Source organism: Palaemon carinicauda, chromosome 10, assembly GCF_036898095.1.
Source record: "Palaemon carinicauda isolate YSFRI2023 chromosome 10, ASM3689809v2, whole genome shotgun sequence".
NCBI classification, from domain to species: domain Eukaryota; kingdom Metazoa; phylum Arthropoda; class Malacostraca; order Decapoda; family Palaemonidae; genus Palaemon; species Palaemon carinicauda.
In genome coordinates, this window is record NC_090734.1 from 138,549,473 (window position 1) to 138,570,766 (window position 21,294).

The window sequence follows — 21,294 nt, forward strand, 5'->3', positions numbered from 1 at the left end:
GAGATGTCCCCATTAAAAGAACAAGAAACTTCAGCAGAGCTCGTGAGACATGACACATTTGACAGAATGTCCCCATTAAAAATTTGCAGCAAAACGGGAGTACCAGTGTATAGATCAGAGGATATTCTGCGCTTAGTGGGCAATCCGGTGAAATACTGCCGTGACATGTTTACACTAAAAGGGATATATTCAGAATACTACATGAAACTTATTGATGAATCACTTAAACACCACGAGATTCCGAATCTCCTTCGACTACAACATTTGGCGGTTCCAAAAGTAATGGGCATCTCGAGTGACCGGAATATGATCATCGTTAAACGTCACCAGATGACGATGTATGAGTGGTTGGTGACTAAGAGGCCATCTTGGAAGGAGGTTCTCTCCTTCATGATTAAACTGGCCGGAATCGTGGAAGACTTCCACGCAGAAGGTATTTGCCACAACACTTTCTCAACGTTTGGAATCTGGGTAGACCTTTCACGCACAGGAAAAGTTCAAAAGATAATTATGATGAACTTGGCTTGCTCGAGAGAGATCGGTACCGGGTTTTACAAGAAATGGGGAGGAGATCGCATGCGCATGCCAATGAAGATCTTTTATAGAGGGAATTGTACCCCCAACACGGACGCCTGGTTCTTGGGCCACTTTGTCGAAAGCGTATCACGTTTTTTTCTGGGGTAAGCTCTCTCTTCAGGGATTTCTTGCATTGGTTTTACAGATGCAATGGAGACGAGACCGTTTGCTGCATGGAAATGCTGGTCCACGTGTTGCAGCTGGAAATGCACGGTTTCCCTGACAGGCGACTGAAAGAGATTTTGTTTCATTTGCCTCGACATTGGACATGGGAGTTAAGGGAACCATTCGCGTCTATTGAGAAGTGGAGAGATACGGCACCGAGGAAGGTTGAGAACATTCTTCCTGATGATCATACTGAGAGGAGAGGTGACAGGGATACTAAGAAATCAGCGTCTACAGAACTGAGGAGTGAAATTCAAGTATTGCAAGAAATAATTCTGAATCAAAAGAAGGATTTATCTTCTATGATGGAAAGGAATTTCATGATAGAGAAGGAATTAGAAAGAGAAAGAAACGCCAAGCATTGCCTTGAGGAACGTCGAAGAATGTTAAAGGATGTCTGCGATTTCTACCTAATGGAAAGGAACCTTGAAAAAGATGTAAATGGTAGGTTGAATGCTAAAATATCAAAGCTAAACCGCAATCTTCTTCAGAGGGAACAAGAGGTGGCGTCTTTGAGGCAGCAACTTGACCGAGACAAATGCGAGCACGATGAACTGAGGAACAAAATGGATTTGGAGAAACTATCCTTGGAGAAAAAATTCCAGGAAGTTCAGGAAGAAAACGATCTACTGAGAAAGGAAGTAGCTAGACTCAGGGAGTGGCAACTACAGAAAGAAGAAGAAGATAAGCTCAGAAAACAGGTTTTCAAAGAGCAATGGAAGAAAAGAGACGAGGAGCTGGAGCGCCTTCAAAAAGAGCTCGAGCGGGAAAGGAAAATGAACGATTGCCTCATAGAGCTGAATGAGCGCCGTAAAAATGAGACTAGGATTCCTGTCCTTACATGGTCGGACAGAAGAATTATAGAAAAATCTGAGACTAAATTGGAGGGAGATTGTGACTTTGAAAAATTGGTTGAGGGATGGGAAGAGGATTCTGGGCTTATACCTTGGAAGAGAAAAATTCATAAACTGGTGGAGAAATTAAAAGAAGTAGAAAGAAGGAGGATAAACAAGGATAGAAGAAAAATGGACCAAACAGACGTTGACAAGAAAACTCTGGAAAACAGGGAATCAGGGGGCCCTCCAGCTCAAAAACAATTGGTTTTCATAGGAAGTGTCAACAGGGGTTCAAAGGGAGAAACTAATGAAACAGAAATTATAAGGTGCTTTGAAAGTGTATCCAGAGGGATGACACTGCAGAAGGATAAAAGCTGGTTGGGGGTGCCAAGATTGTCAGTATCCACTATGTTTATTGCAAACGATTACATTGGTAAACACTCCTTGAATAGGGCAAACCTTGACACCTATTTGCGTGATGTAATAGATTGTTCAAGGGAACGTGCTCTCTTTATGCTTTATAAGTCAGTACAAGAAACTTCAGCAGAGCTCGTGAGACATGACACATTTGACAGAGAGATGTCCCCATTAAAAGAACAAGAAACTTCAGCAGAGCTCGTGAGACATGACACATTTGACAGAATGTCCCCATTAAAAATTTGCAGCAAAACGGGAGTACCAGTGTATAGATCAGAGGATATTCTGCGCTTAGTGGGCAATCCGGTGAAATACTGCCGTGACATGTTTACACTAAAAGGGATATATTCAGAATACTACATGAAACTTATTGATGAATCACTTAAACACCACGAGATTCCGAATCTCCTTCGACTACAACATTTGGCGGTTCCAAAAGTAATGGGCATCTCGAGTGACCGGAATATGATCATCGTTAAACGTCACCAGATGACGATGTATGAGTGGTTGGTGACTAAGAGGCCATCTTGGAAGGAGGTTCTCTCCTTCATGATTAAACTGGCCGGAATCGTGGAAGACTTCCACGCAGAAGGTATTTGCCACAACACTTTCTCAACGTTTGGAATCTGGGTAGACCTTTCGCGCACAGGAAAAGTTCAAAAGATAATTATGATGAACTTGGCTTGCTCGAGAGAGATCGGTACCGGGTTTTACAAGAAATGGGGAGGAGATCGCATGCGCATGCCAATGAAGATCTTTTATAGAGGGAATTGTACCCCCAACACGGACGCCTGGTTCTTGGGCCACTTTGTCGAAAGCGTATCACGTTTTTTTTCTGGAGTAAGCTCTCTCTTCAGGGATTTCTTGCATTGGTTTTACAGATGCAATGGAGACGAGGCCGTTTGCTGCATGGAAATGCTGGTCCACGTGTTGCAGCTGGAAATGCACGGTTTCCCTGACAGGCGACTGAAAGAGATTTTGTTTCATTTGCCTCGACATTGGACATGGGAGTTAAGGGAACCATTCGCGTCTATTGAGAAGTGGAGAGATACGGCACCGAGGAAGGTTGAGAACATTCTTCCTGATGATCATACTGAGAGGAGAGGTGACAGGGATACTAAGAAATCAGCGTCTACAGAACTGAGGAGTGAAATTCAAGTATTGCAAGAAATAATTCTGAATCAAAAGAAGGATTTATCTTCTATGATGGAAAGGAATTTCATGATAGAGAAGGAATTAGAAAGAGAAAGAAACGCCAAGCATTGCCTTGAGGAACGTCGAAGAATGTTAAAGGATGTCTGCGATTTCTACCTAATGGAAAGGAACCTTGAAAAAGATGTAAATGGTAGGTTGAATGCTAAAATATCAAAGCTAAACCGCAATCTTCTTCAGAGGGAACAAGAGGTGGCGTCTTTGAGGCAGCAACTTGACCGAGACAAATGCGAGCACGATGAACTGAGGAACAAAATGGATTTGGAGAAACTATCCTTGGAGAAAAAATTCCAGGAAGTTCAGGAAGAAAACGATCTACTGAGAAAGGAAGTAGCTAGACTCAGGGAGTGGCAACTACAGAAAGAAGAAGAAGATAAGCTCAGAAAACAGGTTTTCAAAGAGCAATGGAAGAAAAGAGACGAGGAGCTGGAGCGCCTTCAAAAAGAGCTCGAGCGGGAAAGGAAAATGAACGATTGCCTCATAGAGCTGAATGAGCGCCGTAAAAATGAGACTAGGATTCCTGTCCTTACATGGTCGGACAGAAGAATTATAGAAAAATCTGAGACTAAATTGGAGGGAGATTGTGACTTTGAAAAATTGGTTGAGGGATGGGAAGAGGATTCTGGGCTTATACCTTGGAAGAGAAAAATTCATAAACTGGTGGAGAAATTAAAAGAAGTAGAAAGAAGGAGGATAAACAAGGATAGAAGAAAAATGGACCAAACAGACGTTGACAAGAAAACTCTGGAAAACAGGGAATCAGGGGGCCCTCCAGCTCAAAAACAATTGGTTTTCATAGGAAGTGTCAACAGGGGTTCAAAGGGAGAAACTAATGAAACAGAAATTATAAGGTGCTTTGAAAGTGTATCCAGAGGGATGACACTGCAGAAGGATAAAAGCTGGTTGGGGGTGCCAAGATTGTCAGTATCCACTATGTTTATTGCAAACGATTACATTGGTAAACACTCCTTGAATAGGGCAAACCTTGACACCTATTTGCGTGATGTAATAGATTGTTCAAGGGAACGTGCTCTCTTTATGCTTTATAAGTCAGTACAAGAAACTTCAGCAGAGCTCGTGAGACATGACACATTTGACAGAGAGATGTCCCCATTAAAAGAACAAGAAACTTCAGCAGAGCTCGTGAGACATGACACATTTGACAGAATGTCCCCATTAAAAATTTGCAGCAAAACGGGAGTACCAGTGTATAGATCAGAGGATATTCTGCGCTTAGTGGGCAATCCGGTGAAATACTGCCGTGACATGTTTACACTAAAAGGGATATATTCAGAATACTACATGAAACTTATTGATGAATCACTTAAACACCACGAGATTCCGAATCTCCTTCGACTACAACATTTGGCGGTTCCAAAAGTAATGGGCATCTCGAGTGACCGGAATATGATCATCGTTAAACGTCACCAGATGACGATGTATGAGTGGTTGGTGACTAAGAGGCCATCTTGGAAGGAGGTTCTCTCCTTCATGATTAAACTGGCCGGAATCGTGGAAGACTTCCACGCAGAAGGTATTTGCCACAACACTTTCTCAACGTTTGGAATCTGGGTAGACCTTTCACGCACAGGAAAAGTTCAAAAGATAATTATGATGAACTTGGCTTGCTCGAGAGAGATCGGTACCGGGTTTTACAAGAAATGGGGAGGAGATCGCATGCGCATGCCAATGAAGATCTTTTATAGAGGGAATTGTACCCCCAACACGGACGCCTGGTTCTTGGGCCACTTTGTCGAAAGCGTATCACGTTTTTTTTCTGGAGTAAGCTCTCTCTTCAGGGATTTCTTGCATTGGTTTTACAGATGCAATGGAGACGAGGCCGTTTGCTGCATGGAAATGCTGGTCCACGTGTTGCAGCTGGAAATGCACGGTTTCCCTGACAGGCGACTGAAAGAGATTTTGTTTCATTTGCCTCGACATTGGACATGGGAGTTAAGGGAACCATTCGCGTCTATTGAGAAGTGGAGAGATACGGCACCGAGGAAGGTTGAGAACATTCTTCCTGATGATCATACTGAGAGGAGAGGTGACAGGGATACTAAGAAATCAGCGTCTACAGAACTGAGGAGTGAAATTCAAGTATTGCAAGAAATAATTCTGAATCAAAAGAAGGATTTATCTTCTATGATGGAAAGGAATTTCATGATAGAGAAGGAATTAGAAAGAGAAAGAAACGCCAAGCATTGCCTTGAGGAACGTCGAAGAATGTTAAAGGATGTCTGCGATTTCTACCTAATGGAAAGGAACCTTGAAAAAGATGTAAATGGTAGGTTGAATGCTAAAATATCAAAGCTAAACCGCAATCTTCTTCAGAGGGAACAAGAGGTGGCGTCTTTGAGGCAGCAACTTGACCGAGACAAATGCGAGCACGATGAACTGAGGAACAAAATGGATTTGGAGAAACTATCCTTGGAGAAAAAATTCCAGGAAGTTCAGGAAGAAAACGATCTACTGAGAAAGGAAGTAGCTAGACTCAGGGAGTGGCAACTACAGAAAGAAGAAGAAGATAAGCTCAGAAAACAGGTTTTCAAAGAGCAATGGAAGAAAAGAGACGAGGAGCTGGAGCGCCTTCAAAAAGAGCTCGAGCGGGAAAGGAAAATGAACGATTGCCTCATAGAGCTGAATGAGCGCCGTAAAAATGAGACTAGGATTCCTGTCCTTACATGGTCGGACAGAAGAATTATAGAAAAATCTGAGACTAAATTGGAAGGAGATTGTGACTTTGAAAAATTGGTTGAGGGATGGGAAGAGGATTCTGGGCTTATACCTTGGAAGAGAAAAATTCATAAACTGGTGGAGAAATTAAAAGAAGTAGAAAGAAGGAGGATAAACAAGGATAGAAGAAAAATGGACCAAACAGACGTTGACAAGAAAACTCTGGAAAACAGGGAATCAGGGGGCCCTCCAGCTCAAAAACAATTGGTTTTCATAGGAAGTGTCAACAGGGGTTCAAAGGGAGAAACTAATGAAACAGAAATTATAAGGTGCTTTGAAAGTGTATCCAGAGGGATGACACTGCAGAAGGATAAAAGCTGGTTGGGGGTGCCAAGATTGTCAGTATCCACTATGTTTATTGCAAACGATTACATTGGTAAACACTCCTTGAATAGGGCAAACCTTGACACCTATTTGCGTGATGTAATAGATTGTTCAAGGGAACGTGCTCTCTTTATGCTTTATAAGTCAGTACAAGAAACTTCAGCAGAGCTCGTGAGACATGACACATTTGACAGAGAGATGTCCCCATTAAAAGAACAAGAAACTTCAGCAGAGCTCGTGAGACATGACACATTTGACAGAATGTCCCCATTAAAAATTTGCAGCAAAACGGGAGTACCAGTGTATAGATCAGAGGATATTCTGCGCTTAGTGGGCAATCCGGTGAAATACTGCCGTGACATGTTTACACTAAAAGGGATATATTCAGAATACTACATGAAACTTATTGATGAATCACTTAAACACCACGAGATTCCGAATCTCCTTCGACTACAACATTTGGCGGTTCCAAAAGTAATGGGCATCTCGAGTGACCGGAATATGATCATCGTTAAACGTCACCAGATGACGATGTATGAGTGGTTGGTGACTAAGAGGCCATCTTGGAAGGAGGTTCTCTCCTTCATGATTAAACTGGCCGGAATCGTGGAAGACTTCCACGCAGAAGGTATTTGCCACAACACTTTCTCAACGTTTGGAATCTGGGTAGACCTTTCACGCACAGGAAAAGTTCAAAAGATAATTATGATGAACTTGGCTTGCTCGAGAGAGATCGGTACCGGGTTTTACAAGAAATGGGGAGGAGATCGCATGCGCATGCCAATGAAGATCTTTTATAGAGGGAATTGTACCCCCAACACGGACGCCTGGTTCTTGGGCCACTTTGTCGAAAGCGTATCATGTATTTTTTCTGGGGTAAGCTCTCTCTTCAGGGATTTCTTGCATTGGTTTTACAGATGCAATGGAGACGAGACCGTTTGCTGCATGGAAATGCTGGTCCACGTGTTGCAGCTGGAAATGCACGGTTTCCCTGACAGGCGACTGAAAGAGATTTTGTTTCATTTGCCTCGACATTGGACATGGGAGTTAAGGGAACCATTCGCGTCTATTGAGAAGTGGAGAGAGACGGCACCGAGGAAGGTTGAGAACATTCTTCCTGATGATCATACTGAGAGGAGAGGTGACAGGGATACTAAGAAATCAGCGTCTACAGAACTGAGGAGTGAAATTCAAGTATTGCAAGAAATAATTCTGAATCAAAAGAAGGATTTATCTTCTATGATGGAAAGGAATTTCATGATAGAGAAGGAATTAGAAAGAGAAAGAAACGCCAAGCATTGCCTTGAGGAACGTCGAAGAATGTTAAAGGATGTCTGCGATTTCTACCTAATGGAAAGGAACCTTGAAAAAGATGTAAATGGTAGGTTGAATGCTAAAATATCAAAGCTAAACCGCAATCTTCTTCAGAGGGAACAAGAGGTGGCGTCTTTGAGGCAGCAACTTGACCGAGACAAATGCGAGCACGATGAACTGAGGAACAAAATGGATTTGGAGAAACTATCTTTGGAGAAAAAATTCCAGGAAGTCCAGGAAGAAAACGATCTACTGAGAAAGGAAATAGCTAGACTCAGGGAGTGGCAACTACAGAAAGAAGAAGAAGATAAGCTCAGAAAACAGGTTTTCAAAGAGCAATGGAAGAAAAGAGACGAGGAGCTGGAGCGCCTTCAAAAAGAGCTCGAGCGGGAAAGGAAAATGAACGATTGCCTCATAGAGCTGAATGAGCGCCGTAAAATTGAGACTAGGATTCCTGTCCTTACATGGTCGGACAGAAGAATTATAGAAAAATCTGAGACTAAATTGGAAGGAGATTGTGACTTTGAAAAATTGGTTGAGGGATGGGAAGAGGATTCTGGGCTTATACCTTGGAAGAGAAAAATTCATAAACTGGTGGAGAAATTAAAAGAAGTAGAAAAAAGGAGGATAAACAAGGATAGAAGAAAAATGGACCAAACAGACGTTGACAAGAAAACTCTGGAAAACAGGGAATCAGGGGGCCCTCCAGCTCAAAAACAATTGGTTTTCATAGGAAGTGTCAACAGGGGTTCAAAGGGAGAAACAAAACGAGCTCCTTTAAATTGTTGGCTGCAAGAAGACGTGAATAAAAGTGACCAGAAGAATGGGGAACAAATGGCCAAAGACCTGAGGAGCGATAGTCGAACATTGCCGGAAAAAAAAGGCTGTAAACTCATTTCTAAGCTTAAGGAAGAAATTCTTAGTCTGAAAAGGGATTTGTCAGATACCAGACAGGAGAATTATTCCATAAAAGGGAACATGGAAGTAGAAAGAAGGAGGATAAACAAGGATGGAAGAAAAATGGACCAAACAGTTGTTGACAAGAAAACTCTGGAAGACAGGGAATCAGGGGGACCTCCAGCTCAAAAACAATTGGTTTTCATAGGAAGTGTCAACAGGGGTTCAAAGGGAGAAACAAAACGAGCTCCTTTAAATTGTTGGCTGAAAGAGGACGTGAATAAAAGTGACCAGAAGAATGGGGAACAAATGGCCAAAGACCTTAAAAGCGATAGTCAAACATTGCCGAAAACTAAAGTCTATAAACTCATTTCTAAGCTTAAAAAAGAAATTCTTAGTCTGAAAAGGGATTTGTCAGATACCAGACAGGAGAATTATTCAATAAAAGGGAAAATAAATAGAGAAGGGAAAGGTAAGTCTGACCTTACGACGCAGTTAGAAACTACAGAAAAGGTCACGGATGAGCTAAACAGTATATTAGGAAAGCTGAGATAAGATCTTTATGAGACATTTATGGCAGCCATCTGGATTAAGACCATTGAAATACAGGCAATCAATGCCAAATGGATTCCGGTTTTCCAGATCAGGAAATAATCAAAGAGATAGACTCAGCAGAGGGAAGAAGCCACACTTGTTCTAGTATGCATTCTTCCTTGACAAAGATTCACCTGTACTGTTTCTTTGTCAGGTGATGCATGCAGAAAAAACAAGTCTGACTTCTTTTAGTATGGTGTGTCCTTTAGATAAGATTCCTTTGCACTGGAATAGTGGAACAAAAGTCCCTGGACTAGGGTATGTCAGTCACCTGGATTATGAACCATTGAGATGCAGGCAGTTAATGCCAAGTGGATTCCAGCCTTCCAAATCTAAAGGGATTAATCTACAAGATAGATTCAGCAGAGGGAAGAAGCCACACTTGTTCTTGGATGCATACTTCCTTGACAAAGATTCACCTGTACTGTTTCTTTGACAGGTGATTGTATGCAGAAAAAAACTAGTCTGTCTTTTTCCTGTATGCTATGTCACTTGCAGAAGGTTCCTTTGCACTAGAATAGTGAAGCATAAGTGCCTGGGTAGGTTATGGCAGCCATCTGGATTAAGACCATTGAAATACAGGCAATCAATGCCAAATGGATTCCGGTTTTCCAGATCTGAGGAAATAATCAAAGAGATAGACTCAGCAGAGGGAAGAAGCCACACTTGTTCTAATATGCATTCTTCCTTGGCAAAGATTCACCTGTACTGTTTCTTTGTCAGGTGATGCATGCAGAAAAAACAAGTCTGACTTCTTTTAGTATGCTGTGTCCTTTATATAAGATTCCTTTGCACTGAAATAGTGGAACAAAAGTCCCTGGACTAGGGTATGGCAGTCACCTGGATTATGAGCCATTGAGATACAGGCAGTTAATGCCAAGTGGATTCCAGCCTTCCAAATCTAAAGAGAATAATCTACAAGACATATTCAGCAGAGGGAAGAAGCCACACTTGTTCTTGAATGCATACTTCCTTGACAAAGATTCACCTGTACTGTTTCATTGCCAGGTGATTGTATGCAGAAAAAACTAGTCTGTCTTTTTCCAGTATGTTGTGTCACTTGCAGAAAATTCCTTTGCACTGGAATAGTGAAGCATAAGTGCCTGGGTACGTTATGGCAGCCATCTGGATTAAGACCATTGAAATACAGGCAATCAATGCCAAATGGATTCCGGTTTTCCAGATCTGAGGAAATAATCAAAGAGATAGACTCAGCAGAGGGAAGATGCCAAACTTGTTCTAGTATGCATTCTTCCTTGACAAAGATTCACCTGTACTGTTTCTTTGCCAGGTGATTGTATGCAGAAAAAACTAGTCTGTCTTTTACCAGTATGCTGTGTCACTTTCAGAAGAGTCCTTTGCACTGGAATAGTGGAGCATAAGTTCCTGGGTAGGTTATGGCAGCCATCTGGATTAAGACCATTGAAATACAGGCAATCAATGCCAAATGGATTCCGGTTTTCAAGATCTGAAGAAATAATCAACAAGATAGACTCAGCAGAGGGAAGAAGCCACACTTGTTCTAGTATGCATTCTTCCTTGACAAAGATTCACCTGTACTGTTTCTTTGTCAGGTGATTGTATGCAGAAAAAACGTCTGACTTTTTTTAGTATGCTGTGTCCTTTAGATAAGATTCCTTTACACTGAAATAGTGGAATAAAAGTCCCTGGATTATGAGCCATTGAGATACAGGCAGTTAATGCCAAGTGGATTCCAGCTTAACAAATCTAAAGGGAATAATCTACAAGAGAGATTCAGCAGAGGGAAGAAGCCACACTTGTTCTTGGATGCATACTTCCTTGACAAAGATTCACCTGTACTGTTTCTTTGCCAGGTGATTGTATGCAGAAAAAACTAGTCTGTCTTTATCCAGTATGCTGTGTCACTTGCAGAAGATTCCTTTGCACTGGAATAGTAGAGCATAAGTGCCTGGGTAGGTAATGCAGCCATCTGGATTAAGACCATTGAAATACAGGCAATCAATGCCAAATGGATTCCGGTTTTCAAGATCTGAAGAAATAATCAACAAGATAGACTCAGCAGAGGGAAGAAGCCACACTTGTTCTAGTATACATTCTTCCTTGACAAAGATTCACCTGTACTGTTTCTTTGTCAGGTGATTGTATGCAGAAAAAACGTCTGACTTTTTTTAGTATGCTGTGTCCTTTAGATAAGATTCCTTTACACTGGAATAGTGGAATAAAAGTCCCTGGATTATGAGCCATTGAGATACAGGCAGTTAATGCCAAGTGGATTCCAGCTTTCCAAATCTAAAGGGAATAATCTACAAGACAGATTCAGCAGAGGGAAGAAGCCACACTTGTTCTTGGATGCATACTTCCTTGACAAAGATTCACCTGTACTGTTTCTTTGCCAGGTGATTATATGCAGAAAAAACTAGTCTGTCTTTATCCAGTATGCTGTGTCACTTGCAGAAGATTCCTTTGCACTGGAATAGTGGAGCATGAGTGCCTGGGTAGGTAATGCAGCCATCTGGATTAAGACCATTGAAATACAGGCAATCAATGCCAAATGGATTCCGGTTTTCCAGATCTGAGGAAATAATCAACAAGATAGACTCAGCAGAGGGAAGAAGCCACACTTGTTCTTGGATGCATTCTTCCTTGACAAAGATTCACCTGTACTGTTTCTTTGACAGGTGATTGTATGCAGAAAAAAACTAGTCTGTCTTTTTCCTGTATGCTGTGTCACTTGCAGAAGATTCCTTTGCACTGGAATAGTGGAAGCATAAGTGCCTGGGTAGGTTATGGCAGCCATCTGGATTAAGTCCATTGAAATACAGGCAATCAATGCCAAATGGATTCCGACTTTCCAAGATCTGAGGAAATAATCAACAAGAATAGACTCAGCAGAGGGAAGAAGCCACATTTGTTCTTGGATGCATTCTTCCTTGACAAAGATTCACCTGTACTGTTTCTTTGCCAGGTGATTGTATGCAGAAAAAAAACTAGTCTGTTTTATCCAGTATGCTGTGTCATTTGCAGAAGATTCCTTTGCACTGGAATAGTGGACATAAGTGCCTGGGTAGGTTATGGCAGCCATCTGGATTAAGACCATTGAAATACAGGCAATCAATGCCAATGGATTCGGTTTTCCAGATCTGAGGAAATAATCAACAAGATAGACTCAGCAGAGGGAAGAAGCCACACTTTGTTCTTGGATGCATTTTTCCTTGACAAAGATTCACCTGTACTGTTTCTTTGTCAGGTGATTGTATGCAGAAAAAACAAGTCTGACTTCTTTTAGTATGCTGTGTCCTTTATATAAGATTCCTTTGCACTGGAATAGTGGAACAAAAGTCCCTGGACTAGGGTATGGCAGTCACCTGGATTAAGAGCCATTGAGATACAGGCAGTTAATGCCAAGTGGATTCCAGCCTTCCAAATCTAAAGGGATAATCTACAAGAGAGATTCAGCAGAGGGAAGAAGCCACACTTGTTCTTGGATGCATTCTTCCTTGACAAAGATTCACCTGTACTGTTTCTTTGTCAGGTGATTGTATGCAGAAAAAACTAGTCTGTCTTTTCCAGTATGCTGTGTCCTTTAGATAAGATTCCTTTGCACTGGAATAGTGGAGCATAAGTCCCTGGGTAGGTATGCAGCCATCTGATTAAGACCATTGAAATACAGGCAGTTAATGCCAAGTGGATTCCGGTTTTCAAATCTAAAGGGAATAATCTACAAGATAGATTCAGCAGAGGGAAGAAGCCACACTTGTTCTTGTATGCATACTTCCTTGACAAAGATTCACCTGTACTGTTTCTTTGTCAGGTGATTGTATGCAGAAAAAAACGTCTGACTTTTTTTAGTATGCTGTGTCACTTGCAGAAGATTCCTTTGCACTGGAATAGTGGAATAAAAGTCCCTGGATTATGAGCCATTCAGAAATACAGGCAATCAATGCCAAGTGGATTCCAGCTTTCAAGATTGAAAGGGAAATAATCAACAAGAGAGACTCAGCAGAGGGAAGAAGCCACACTTATTCTTGGATGCATTCTTCCTTGACAAAGATTCACCTGTACTGTTTCTTTGACAGGTGATTGTATGCAGAAAAAAACTAGTCTGTCTTTTTCCTGTATGCTGTGTCACTTGCAGAAGATTCCTTTGCACTGGAATAGTGGAAGCATAAGTGCCTGGGTAGGTTATGGCAGCCATCTGGATTAAGTCCATTGAAATATAGGCAATCAATTCCAAATGGATTTCCGACTTTCAAGATGTGAGGAAATAATCAACAAGAATAGACTCAGCAGAGGGAAGAAGCCACATTTGTTCTTGGATGCATTCTTCCTTGACAAAGATTCACCTGTACTGTTTCTTTGTCAGGTGATGCATGCAGAAAAAAAAGTCTGACTTCTTTTAGTATGCTGTGTCCTTTATAAGATTCCTTTGCACTGGAATAGTGGAACCATAAAGTCCCTGGACTAGGTATGGCAGTCACCTGGATTAAGACCATTGAGATACAGGCAGTTAATGCCAAGTGGATTCGCCTTCCAAATCTGAGGAATAATCTACAAGACAGATTCAGCAGAGGGAAGAAGCCACACTTTGTTCTTGGATGCATACTTCCTTGACAAAGATTCACCTGTACTGTTTCTTTGCCAGGTGATTGTATGCAGAAAAAACAAGTCTGACTTTTTTAGTATGCTGTGTCACTTTATATAAGATTCCTTTGCACTGGAATAGTGGAACATAAGTGCCTGGGTAGGTATGGCAGCCATCTGGATTAAGACCATTGAAATACAGGCAATCAATGCCAAATGGATTCCGGTTTTCCAAATCAAAAGAGAATAATCAACAAGATAGATTCAGCAGAGGGAAGAAGCCACACTTTTTCTAGTGGATGCATTCTTCCTTGACAAAGATTCACCTGTACTGTTTCTTTGTCAGGTGATTGTATGCAGAAAAAACTAGTCTGTCTTTTAGTATGCTGTGTCCTTTAGATAAGATTCCTTTGCACTGGAATAGTGGAGCATAAGTCCTGGGTAGGTTATGGCAGCCATCTGGATTAAGACCATTGAAATACAGGCAGTTAATGCCAAATGGATTCCGGTTTTCAAGATCTGAAAGGGAATAATCTACAAGATAGATTCAGCAGAGGGAAGAAGCCACACTTGTTCTTGGATGCATACTTCCTTGACAAAGATTCACCTGTACTGTTTCTTTGTCAGGTGATTGTATGCAGAAAAAAACGTCTGTCTTTTTTTAGTATGCTGTGTCACTTGCAGAAGATTCCTTTGCACTGGAATAGTGGAATAAGTGCCTGGGTAGGTTATGGCAGCCATCTGGATTACAGGCAGTTAATGCCAAGTGGATTCCAGCTTTCCAAATCTGAGGAAATAATCACAAGAGATAGACTCAGCAGAGGGAAGAAGCCACACTTGTTCTTGGATGCATTCTTCCTTGACAAAGATTCACCTGTACTGTTTCTTTGCCAGGTGATTGTATGCAGAAAAAACTAGTCTGTCTTTATCCAGTATGCTGTGTCACTTGCAGAAGATTCCTTTGCACTGGAATAGTGGAGTATAAGTGCCTGGGTAGGTTATGCAGCCATCTGGATTAAGACCATTGAAATACAGGCAATCAATGCCAAATGGATTCCGGTTTTCCAGATCTGAGGAAATAATCAACAAGATAGACTCAGCAGAGGGAAGAAGCCACACGTTCTAGTAGGCCTATGCATTTTCCTTGACAAAGATTCACCTGTACTGTTTCTTTGTCAGGTGATTGTATGCAGAAAAAACGTGTGACTTCTTTTAGTATGCTGTGTCCTTTAGATAAGATTCCTTTACACTGGAATAGTGGAACAAAAGCCCCTGGACTAGGGTATGGCAGTCACCTGGATTATGAGCCATTGAGATACAGGCAGTTAATGCCAAGTGGATTCCAGCCTTCCAAATCTAAAGGGAATAATCTACAAGACAGATTCAGCAGAGGGAAGAAGCCACAATTGTTCTTGGATGCATACTTCCTTGACAAAGATTCACTTGTACTGTTTCTTTGCCTGGTGATTGTATGCAGAAAAAAACTGTCTGTCTTTTTCCAGTATGCTGTGTCACTTGCAGAAGATTCCTTTGCACTGGAATAGTGGAGCTTAAGTGCCTGGGTAGGTTATGGCAGCCATCTGGATTAAGACCATTGAAATACAGGCAATTAATGCCAAATGGATTCCGGTTTTCCAGATCTGAGGAAATAATCAAAGAGATAGACTCAGCAGAGGGAAGAAGCCACACTTGTTCTTGGATGCATTCTTCCTTGACAAAGATTCACCTCTACTGTTTCTTTGTCAGGTGATTGTGTGCAGAAAAAAACTAGTCTATCTTTTTCCAGTATGCTGTGTCACTTGCAGAAGATTCCTTTGCACTTTAATAGTGGAGCATAAGTGCCTGGGTAGGTTATGGTAGCCATCTGGATTTAGTCCATTGAAATATAGGCAATCAATGCCAAATGGATTCAGACTTTCAAGATCTGAGGAAATAATCAACAAAATAGACTCAGCAGAGGGAAAAGCCACCTTTGTTCTTGTATACATTTACAAAGATTCACTTGTACTCTTTCTTCGTCAGGTGGGCAGATACAGAAGAATCAATTCTGACTTCTTTTAGTATGCCGCGTCCCTTGGAGAAGACTCCTTTGTACTGGAACAGTGAAACAGATGTGCCTGGACTAGGGTATCGCAGTTAAGATTAAAAACCATTGAGAGAATTGCAGTCAATACCAAGTCGATTACAGTCTTCCATATCTTAAGGGATAATCTAAAGATAGATTCAGCAGAGGGAAGAAACCAAACTTGTTCTTGGATGCAGTGTTCCTTGATAAAGATTCACTTGTACTGTTTCTTGGTCAGGTGATGCATGCAGGAAAAACAAGTCTGACTTCTTTTAGTATGGTGTGTCCTTTAGATAAGATTCCTTTGCACTGGAATAGTGGAAAAAAAGTCCCTGGACTAGGGTATGGCAATCACCTGGATTATGAGCCATTGAGATACAGGCAGTTAATGCCAAGTGGATTCCAGCCTTCCAAATCTAAAGGGAATAATCTACAAGACAGATTCAGCAGAGGGAAGAAGCCACACTTGTTCTTGGATGCATACTTCCTTGACAAAGATTCACTTGTACTGTTTCTTTGCCAGGTGATTGTATGCAGAAAAAAACAAGTCTGTCTTTTTCCAGTATGCTGTGTCACTTGCAGAAGATTCCTTTGCACTGGAATAGTGGGGCATAAGTGCCTAGGTAGGTTATGGCAGCCATCTGGATTAAGACCATTGAAATACAGACAATCAATGCCAAATGGATTCCGGTTTTCCAGATCTGAGGAAATAATCAACAAGATAGACTCAGCAGAGGGAAGAAGCCACACTTGTTCTGGTATGCATTTTTCCTTGACAAAGATTCACCTGTACTGTTTCTTTGTCAGGTGATGCATGCAGAAAAAACAAGTCTGACTTCTTTTAGTATGCTGTGTCCTTTATATAAGATTCCTTAGCACTGGAATAGTGGAACTAAAGTCCCTGGACTAGGGTATGGCAGTCACCTGGATTTTGAGCCATTGAGATACAGGCAGTTAATGCCAAGTGGATTCCAGCCTTCCAAATCTAAAGAGAATAATCTACAAGACATATTCAGCAGAGGGAAAAAGCCACACTTGTTCTTGGATGCATACTTCCTTGACAAAGATTCACCTGTACTGTTTCTTTGCCAGGTGATTGTATGCAGAAAAAACTAGTCTGTCTTTTTCCAGTATGTTGTGTCACTTGCAGAAGATTCCTTTGCACTGAAATAATGGAGCATAAGTGCCTGGGAAGGTTATGGCAGCCATCTGGATTAAGTCCATTGAAATATAGGCAATCAATTCCAAATGGATTCCGACTTTCAAGATGTGAGGAAATAATCAACAAAATAGACTCAGCAGAGGGAAAAAGCCACATTTGTTCTTGTATACATTCTTCCTTGACAAAGATTCACTTGTACTGTTTCTTTGCCAGGTGATTGTATGCAGAAAAAAAACTAGTCTGTCTTTATCCAGTATGCTGTGTCACTTGCAGAAGATTCTTTTGCACTGGAATAATGGAGCATAAGTGCCTGGGTAGGTTATGGCAGCCATCTGGATTAAGACCATTGAAATACAGGCAATCAATGCCAAATGGATTCTGGTTTTCCAGATCTGAGGATATAATCAACAAGATAGACTCAGCAGAGGGAAGAAGCCACACTTGTTCTGGTATGCATTTTTCCTTGACAAAGATTCACCTGTACTGTTTCTTTGTCAGGTGATGCATGCAGAAAAAACAAGTCTGACTTCTTTTAGTATGCTGTGTCCTTTATATAAGATTCCTTAGCACTGGAATAGTGGAACTAAAGTCCCTGGACTAGGGTATGGCAGTCACCTGGATTTTGAGCCATTGAGATACAGGCAGTTAATGCCAAGTGGATTCCAGCCTTCCAAATCTAAAGAGAATAATCTACAAGACATATTCAGCAGAGGGAAAAAGCCACACTTGTTCTTGGATGCATACTTCCTTGACAAAGATTCACCTGTACTGTTTCTTTGCCAGGTGATTGTATGCAGAAAAAACTAGTCTGTCTTTTTCCATTATGTTGTGTCACTTGCAGAAGATTCCTTTGCACTGGAATTGTGGAGCATAAGTGCCTGGGTAGGTTATGGTAGCCATCTGGATTTAGTCCATTGAAATATAGGCAATCAATGCCAAATGGATTCAGACTTTCAAGATCTGAGGAAATAATCAACAAGATAGACTCAGCAGAGGGAAAAAGCCACCTTTGTTCTTGTATACATTTACAAAGATTCACTTGTACTGTTTCTTCGTCAGGTGGGCAGATACAGAAGAAACAATTCTGACTTCTTTTAGTATGCCGTGTCCCTTGGAGAAGACTCCTTTATACTGGAACAGTGAAACAGATGTGTCTGGACTGGAGTATCGTAGGTATCAAGATTAAGAAACATTGAGTGACTCAGTCAATACTAAGTGGATTCCAGCCTTCCATATCTGAAGGGAATAATCTACAAGACGGATTCAACAGAGGGAAGAAACCATACTTGTTTTGGATGCACTGTTCCTTCATAGAGATTCACTTGTACAGTTTCTTTATCAGGTGGACAAATGCAGAAGAATCCAGTCTGACTACTTCTAGTATGCTGTGTCCCTTGGAGAAGACTCCTTTATACTGGAACAGTGAAACAGGTGTGACTGAACTATGGTGTTGCAGGTATGAATACTAAGAACCATTGAGAGAATGGCAGTCAATACCAAGTGGATTCCATTCTTCCATATCTAAAGGGATAATCTAAAGATAAATTCAGCAGAGGAAAGAAACCAAACTTGTTCTTGGATGCAGTGTTCCTTGATAAAGATTAACCTGTACTGTTTCTTTATCACGTGGACAAATGCAGAAGAAACCAGGCTGACTACTTCTAGTATACTCTGTCCCTTGGAGAAGACTCCTTTGTACTGGAACAGTGAAACAGGTGTGCATGGACTAGAGTGTTGCAGGTATCAAGATTAAGAAACATTGAGAGAACGGAAATCAGTACCAAGTGGATTACACCCTTCCATATCTAAATGGAATAATTTACAAGATAGATTCAGCAGAGAGAAGAAGCCACACTTGTTCTTGATTGCAGTGTTCCTTGATAACGATTCACCTTTACTGTTTCTTTATCAGGTGGACAAATGCAGAAGAAACAAGTCTGACTACTTCTAGTATGCTGTGTCCCTTGGAGAAGACTCTTATATACTGGAACAGTGAAACAGGTGTGACTGGACTAGGGTATTGCAGGTATGAATACTAAGAACCATTGAGAGAATGGCATTCAATACCAAGTGGATTCCAGTCTTCCATATCTAAAGGGATAATCTACAGATAGATTCAGCAGAGGGAAGAAACCACACTTGTTCTTGGATGCAGTGTTCCTTGATAAAGATTCACTTGTACTGTTTCTTGGTCAGGTAATGCATGCAGAAAAAACAAGTCTGACTTCTTTTAGTATGCTGTGTCCTTTAGATAAGATTCCTTTGCACTGGAATAGTGGAAAAAAAGTCCCTGGACTAGGGTATGGCAGTCACCTGGATTATGAGCCATTGAGATACAGGCAGTTAATGCCAAGTGGATTCCAGCCTTCCAAATCTAAAGGGAATAATCTACAAGACAGATTCAGCAGAGGGAAGAAGCCACACTTGTTCTTGGATGCATACTTCCTTGACAAAGATTCACCTGTACTGTTTATTTGCCAGGTGATTGTATGCAGAAAAAAACAAGTCTGTCTTTTTCCAGTATGCTGTGTCCCTTGCAGAAGATTCCTTTGCACTGGAATAGTGGGGCATAAGTGCCTGGGTAGGTTATGGCAGCCATCTGGATTAAGACCATTGAAATACATTCAATCAATGCCAAATGGATTCCGGTTTTCCAGATCTGAAGAAATAATCAACAAGATAGACTCAGCAGAGGGAAGAAGCCACACTTGTTCTTGGATGCATTCTTCCTTGACAAAGATTCACCTGTACTGTTTCTTTGTCAGGTGATTGTATGCAGAAAAAACAATTCTGACTTCTTTTAGTATGCTGTGTCCTTTATATGAGATTCCTTTGCACTGGAATAGTGGAACAAAAGTCCCTGGACTAGGGTATGGCAGTCACCTGGATTATGAGCCATTGAGATACAGGCAGTTAATGCCAAGTGGATTCCAGCCTTCCAAATCTAAAGGGAATAATCTACAAGACAGATTCAGCAGAGGGAAGAAGCCACACTTGTTCTTGGATGCATACTTCCTTGACAAAGATTCACCTGTACTGTTTCTTTGCCAGGTGATTGTATGCAGAAAAAAACTAGTCTGTCTTTTTCCAGTATGCTGTGTCACTTGCAGAAGATTACTTTGCACTTTAATAGTGGAGCATAAGTGCCTGGGTAGGTTATGGCAGCCATCTGGATTAAGTCCATTGAAATATAGGCAATCAATGCCAAAAGGATTCAGACTTTACATATCTGAGGAAATAATCAACAAAATAGACTCAGGAGAAGGAAAAAGCCACACTTGTTCTAGTATGCATTCTTCCTTGACAAAGATTCACCTGTACTGTTTCTTTGTCAGGTTATTGTATGCAGAAAAAAACTAGTCTGTCTTTTTCCAGTATGCCGTGTCACTTGCAGAAGATTCCTTTGCACTGGAATAGTGAAGCATAAGTGCCTGGGTAGGTTATGGCAGCCATCTGGATTAAGACCATTGAAATACAGGCAATCAATGCCAAATGGATTCCGGTTTTCCAGATCTGAAGAAATAATCAACAAGATAGACTCAGCAGAGGGAAGATGCCAAACTTGTTCTTGGATGCATTCTTCCTTGACAAAGATTCACCTGTAGTGTTTCTTTGTCAGGTGATTGTATGCAGAAAAAACAAGTCTAACTTCTTTTAGTATGCTCTGTCCTTTAGATAAGATTCCTTTGCACTGGAATAGTGGAACAAAAGTCCCTGGACTAGGGTATGGCAGTCACCTGGATTATGGGCCAATGAGATACAGGCAGTTAATGCCAAGTGGATTCCAGCCTTCCAAATCTAAAGGGAATAATCTACAAGACAGATTCAGCAGAGGGAAGAAGCCACACTTGTTCTTGGATGCATACTTCCTTGACAAAGATTCACTTGTACTGTTTCTTTGCCAGGTGATTGAATGCAAAAAAAAAAAAACTAGTCTGTCTTTATCCAGTATGCTGTGTCACTTGCAGAAGATTCCTTTGCACTGGAATAGTGGAGCATAAGTGCCTGGGTAGGTTATGGCAGCCATCTGGATTAAGACCATTGAAATACAGGCAATCAATGCCAAATGGATTCCGGTTTTCCAGATCTGAGGAAATAATCAACAAGATAGACTCAGCAGAGGGAAGATGCCAAACTTGTTCTTGGATGCATTCTTCCTTGACAAAGATTCACCTGTAGTGTTTCTTTGTCAGGTGATTGTATGCAGAAAAAACAAGTCTAACTTCTTTTAGTATGCTCTGTCCTTTATATGAGATTCCTTTGCACTGGAATAGTGGAACAAAAGTCCCTGGACTAGGGTATGGCAGTCACCTGGAATATGAGCCATTGAGATACAGGCAGTTAATGCCAAGTGGATTCCAGCCTTCCAGAGCTTCTTCTTCTTCTTCTTCTTTGTCTGCATCTTTTCCCACTTTCATTCTTTTACTTCTTTG

At 41.2% G+C, this 21,294-nt stretch overlaps 1 protein-coding gene across 1 annotated transcript; it reads left to right on the plus strand.

The window, feature by feature from the left end:
* Positions 1–749: 749 nt before the first annotated feature.
* LOC137648278 (uncharacterized) lies at positions 750–9,032 on the plus strand. Its single transcript, XM_068381205.1, has one exon. It carries the CDS (start codon positions 750–752, stop codon positions 9,030–9,032), a length of 8,283 nt encoding a protein of 2,760 aa, XP_068237306.1.
* Positions 9,033–21,294: the final 12,262 nt, after the last annotated feature.